The sequence below is a fragment of the Cupressus sempervirens genome, chromosome 9 (assembly GCF_028749045.1).
Source record: "Cupressus sempervirens isolate cs-2001-9-10 chromosome 9, ASM2874904v1, whole genome shotgun sequence".
Taxonomy (NCBI): Eukaryota; Viridiplantae; Streptophyta; class Pinopsida; order Cupressales; family Cupressaceae; genus Cupressus; species Cupressus sempervirens.
The window spans coordinates 8,756,831-8,762,234 of NC_143126.1; the positions used below are offsets into that span (position 1 = coordinate 8,756,831).

Sequence of the window (5,404 nt, forward strand, 5' to 3'; positions counted from 1 at the left end):
TTAGGACATTCCAAGAATTCTACAATTACAATTTGATGATGAATAAACTGGTTGTGAATTGCAATTACTATTGCGCATAAAGAGGAGACGAGGAGTTGGGGGAACACGAGTTGTAGGAGAGTATACCAACAACCCATCTATCCTCCTCACGATCTCGTTATTCCTGCTTCCCCACCAGTTACAATGGATCTTAAGCCTTTCAATCAACAAGTCCGAGTACTTATTCACCAGAGCTGGATCTCTTCCACATGGTTTGAATGGCAGCTTGTTGTTCCCTTCAAACCCATCAAGCAAGTGGAGATAGACCTCTAAATTGTGGGAACTTGCTGGATTATACAATTTCTTCAGCAACGGAGAGCTGTTACTGTCCAAAGTGATGGGGACTCCAATATGAACATATGCCCATGGAAGCCAATGAAGGAATCTGGTAAGCCATCCCATGTTCTCGTTGATGAACATTCCTGAAACTTTGGGAACAAAGTCCCATTTATTCACCACACGCAACACTTTAATGTCAATCTCCTCCAAATGTTGGGAAAATGCCAGGTTTACTACACGCGGAGAGGCAAAGGCTAAAACTGTGACATGTACTGATTTCCTATAATAATTTTCTTTCATAAGAGTCTGTTCGATATCATATGCATTTAGAGTTGCTAAGGCAGCTCCCAAACTATGCTTAGTCAATGTTTTTGAAGCATTAGATAGTAATAAAAAAGACGGGGGGCTAGTTCCTAAGTGCAATAAAGAATGAAGGTCAGCCGGAGCTTACCTCCCAGTCAACGAACTGATACCAACTTTAAACTTCAAAAAACACATAATGTCCATAACCAAATTAATAGTACTATCAGTCCTTAAACTAATATGCAGAAAAGACTAAGAAATAAACCAGCAAAACTTAAACACATCGCTGCTATTAGTCCCAATAAATGATAAAAGGATAAAACGTAAAACCCTATAGGGTACCGAGTTCGTAGTCATGAGTAGCATAACAAAAGAAATAAACACCAGACCTAGGGCTAGCCACCCTCCTTCTGTCTATGGTCATCTTTCTTCTTTTCCTTAGGTGCACCCTTATTCATGTCCTCCCCCTCCACCTTGACCAGCTTGTCCAAGATAGTCTTTAGCTAGTCCTCAACCAGAAACCTATAAATGGATTGGGTTGTCTCACTTTCCTTGCCTAGCTCCTTCTCCTCTTTATCAACTTGCAAAAAGTAAAGGGTGGTGGTTGCAGAATGCATGACTTTGGTGAAAAAATCCACCAAAGTATCCAATTTCTAGCAAATACTAGTTTGATTGTCTACTAGGTCCCTCATAGACTACTCAAGCATACCCACTCTAGCCTTACTGTGGCTCTGTCCATGGCTATACCTATCTTTCTTCCCCCCACCTTTAGGAGTTTCTCTCCTGGAGGATGTGATGTCCTTTCCCTCGCCTCTAGCTAGGGTAGCTTCAAGGGTGTTAGAGATATGAGAAGGGCTAAGAGGGCTAGGGAGAGGCTTGGAGTCTTGGGACGGTTTCTTCTTTTTTGTATGTTTAATATCACTTTCGGTAGGTTTAGAGTTGGAATCATGCTTTAGGGGACTTAATTTTTTTCCAACTGGAGGCATTTATTGGATCGCCTAGCACTCTTGGTACTCTTCCTAGTGTCTAAATTTGACTCAATGAGGCTAATTTTAACCTTAGGACCTAAGGTTTACTTGATATTCTTGTGGCTAGGGCTAGGCCCAAGGTCCAAAGAGACTTTGGGGGTGATAGAGGCCAGAGGGTTAACTAAGAGTGGTGGGTTTTGTGTGAGATGTTGGGTATACAGTTTGTTCATGAGCCCTTGATGGATGAGGTAGAAGGTTTTACCCTCCTCATGTTTCCTCTTAGCCTTATGTATACAATCTTCCAACAAATGCAACAAAAGAAAGAGGAAGAAAATGTGGTCCAAGTTTTTGAATTGAATAAGAATGGGGAAGTGGTAATAATAGAGTACCTAGAAGTGATCCTTAGGGGTGATATACTGCATAATCACATAGCAGATAATGTCCAAAGGTTTAGGAAGGGCTTTCCTTGAAAACCCACCATGCATTCATGCTAACTCCTCCTTGAATTTGAAGAATTTTGATAGACTGGTTTCCCCATGAACCTTCGCCTACCTCTGCCAGTTCTTTCCTTCCATGGTAAACTTTTCAACCCTCACAATGGTTTCCTCCAAGATTTCAAATCTCATCCCATTGACAGTCACCTTTCCATCCTTCTAAGAATGGAAAACGTGCATAAAGACATTCTCATTGTGCTTTGTCATCCCTTCCATTAATGGTACGAGGCCACCCTCCTACAAGTAAACCATCGCCACTTCGCTGTTATGGATGCAATCCTCCACACCCATTGGTTCAATTTGATCACTACTACCCATGCCATCACCTAGATCAACCATCAAGTCTTCAGAGTTTTCCAACATAGCCTTGTTGCAAGTTTGGCAATTACAAAATATAAAATAAAAAGCCTCAAATATTAAAATGAAAAGGCAGTGCATAGCCATCATAATTCACAATATTTCCCATCCTTAGTGACACATGTTAGCACTCTTTCTCCATTCATAAATGGCCTTCGCTAGTTGTAGTTAGTGTAGGAATTTAACAACTTGTCTTTTTTATCATTAACTGACAGTTTTTTACATCTTGACAAATCCACCCTCTGCGTCTTTTTTGGAAATACTTAAATCTCACAGCAATCGAATCATTAATGTTTATCATCGTATAATCTTTCCAAATGATCCCTTTTTGAAAAGCCATGTCATCACACCCATGTGGACAAATGAAGGCCTACCACCTATTGCAATGATTCATATGGTATTATTGTAAGTATGCTCCCTTTCTATCATAACTTGTGTTAATGATGGTCACAATTCGATGTCCTTCCATTCAACTAATTGCATGACACTATGGCCAAATTTGGCTAGCTCATTCACCACACCATTCCCTTCACTATATATGCGATCCACATGCATCTTATGGTATTCTTTCATCAACCTTTGGATTTCATCTATTATAAATTTAATTGACTAGTTGCTCTAGATCTTTCCCTTCATAGTTTTAGTAATTAACATCGAGTTCCCCTCAATGGAAAGCTTATTAAAATCACGAGCTCTTGCAATTCTCAGTCCGCATAGAAGCACCAAGGCTTTTTCTTTATTGTTTGAGTCTCCTCTACAGTTTCCAGTATAGGAGACCACCATATTTCCCATATTGTTGTGAAGGATACCTCCTACCGCAATGCTACCCATCATGGCCAAGCCATCAAAATTTAGCTTGTTCTAGGACTTAGGGGGAGGGTACCACACCATCTTCTTTCTAGCCATGACTTTGAAATTGTCAAATTTTGACACTATTGAGACAACATTCCAAGTCGATGTCCATTTCATATCAAAGTTTTCATGGGGGTTTTGGGGGAGGGGGTGGTGGGGTGGAGTGGGGGGGGGGGGGGAGTTGGGGGCTTTCAATGCCAAATCCTACTGTATTCTTTTAGTAGCTTGATAAGCTGTTGGGCCACCCCCAAGCTAGTAGTGCCTTGTTCCCTAAAAATATTATTCTTCCTCTCCTTCCATATTTTCCATGAAACATATAGGGGGGTAATCAACCATAAATTTTTGAGGTATGAATAAGCAAATGACATGTCCCAATGAATAAATTACTTCAAACCACTATCCATACACCACTAGACTTCCCATAAGGCAAGGAATTCACTCCAAACATTTGTGGAAAAAGGGTAGTGGATAAGCAAGTGTGGAATAGATTTAGCATCATGGAGACATAAAATACAATAGTTAGCAAGTCAAAACCCTCTTCTCTGGAGGTTAGCAACATCGAGGATGGACCCATGCAAAACTATCCACCAAAAGAAGTTTATCTTTGGTAGAATTCAAGGGTGCCAAGCATTTTTCCAATTAGCCTAGGCCACCTCCCCCTAATACAACTGAGATAAGCTGACTTAAATATGAGCTCACTCGAGGGTGTGAGCTTCCACACTATGGCATCCTCCATTAGGGTGAGGGGAATCCAATAATTCTAAAGAAGGTCATGTAGCTCCTGAGCAAGGCCCAACTCCATAGGCTCCAAGGTTTTGAATTTGATACATTGTCTATTAGGGGTGATAAGGCTTCAAGTATGAGAGCCATACAATCTTTTGCACATATCACATAGACGTAAGAACTTAGTATGCATGAGGGGGTTGTCTTGAATCCATTGATCTTCCAAGAAGTCAATAGAGTTACCATTCCCTATGATCCAATGACACCACATTTTCAAGATCTTTCGAGTGTTAACCACATTGTTCTAGATCTTGGAACCCTAGGGGTGAGCATGTACCCAAAGGAATTGATGGAAATAAGATCCTCCAAGGTATTTAGCCATCACAATGTTACATGAAGTACCTTAAGAGTTCATGAATTTCCAGCCAATTTTCGTTAGGAGGGCCATATTTAATTGTCCTATTCTTCTAATATTCAATCCTCTTAGAGCTTTTAGATGACAAAACTTCTCCCAGCTAACCAAACTCATTCTAGACTTCTCTTTAGTACTAGACCATAAAAAATCATGCTAGATTTTCTCAAGAATGTCTCTAAATCTTCCTAGAATTTTAAAAATGGAGAGGAAATACACTATGATGCCATGTAAGGAGGCAAAGAGAAGCTAGGGTTTCCCCGCATTACACAAGATTTTACCTTTCTGGCCCGCCATCTTTCTATGAAAGCATTCAACTAGGCCATTCCAAAATTCATTGGGGACTTCCTTTATTGTAGGCGAGAGACCTAGATAAGTGTCCAAGAGAGATGTGTCCTTGCAAACTAGAATATCAGTCACATTTTCCCTCAAACTAGCAATAGTATTAAAGAAATACACTTTTCTTTTCGGGTAATTTATGTATTGACCAGAGACCAATGCATACTGGTTCAGAGTGTCTTTCCATTCTTTGGCTCCATGGATGGAAGAGATACATAATAAGAAAGTATCATCTACAAACTATTGGATAACTTGTGGGGGGCACTATGAAGTAGGTTTAATACCCTTAATTCTACTAGAGTTAGTCAAAGAAACTAAATTTCTGCTTAAAACTTCCACCATAATAATAGAGAGGTAAGGAGATAAAGGGTCACCTTGATGAAGACCTTGGGAGGAAGAGAAGAATTTACTAGGAGCTCCATTAATAAACACTGATAATGTAATAGAGATAACTATAAATTTTTTATAATTTTGTTAACATTCTTATTAAAGAAAAGTTTGGTAAGAATAACACAGAGGAATTGTCTTCTAAATTTATCATAGGCTTTGGAAATATCTTGTTTAAGGGCCATAACTAGGTTCTTGGACCTTTCCATTGAGTGAATCACCTCATGGGTAGTAATAACTGCATCAAGAAT

General features: G+C 39.7%; 1 protein-coding gene across 1 annotated transcript; it reads right to left on the reverse strand.

Moving 5' to 3' along the window:
• LOC149537364 (phospholipase A1-Igamma2, chloroplastic-like) lies at positions 1-3,271 on the reverse strand. The gene is made up of 3 exons (XM_089800417.1): positions 3,093-3,271; positions 770-856; positions 1-670 (listed from the first exon to the last, which is right to left on the reverse strand). The coding sequence occupies exons 1-3, from the start codon at positions 3,269-3,271 to the stop codon at positions 1-3; spliced, it is 936 nt and encodes a 311-aa protein (XP_089656543.1).
• Positions 3,272-5,404: the final 2,133 nt, after the last annotated feature.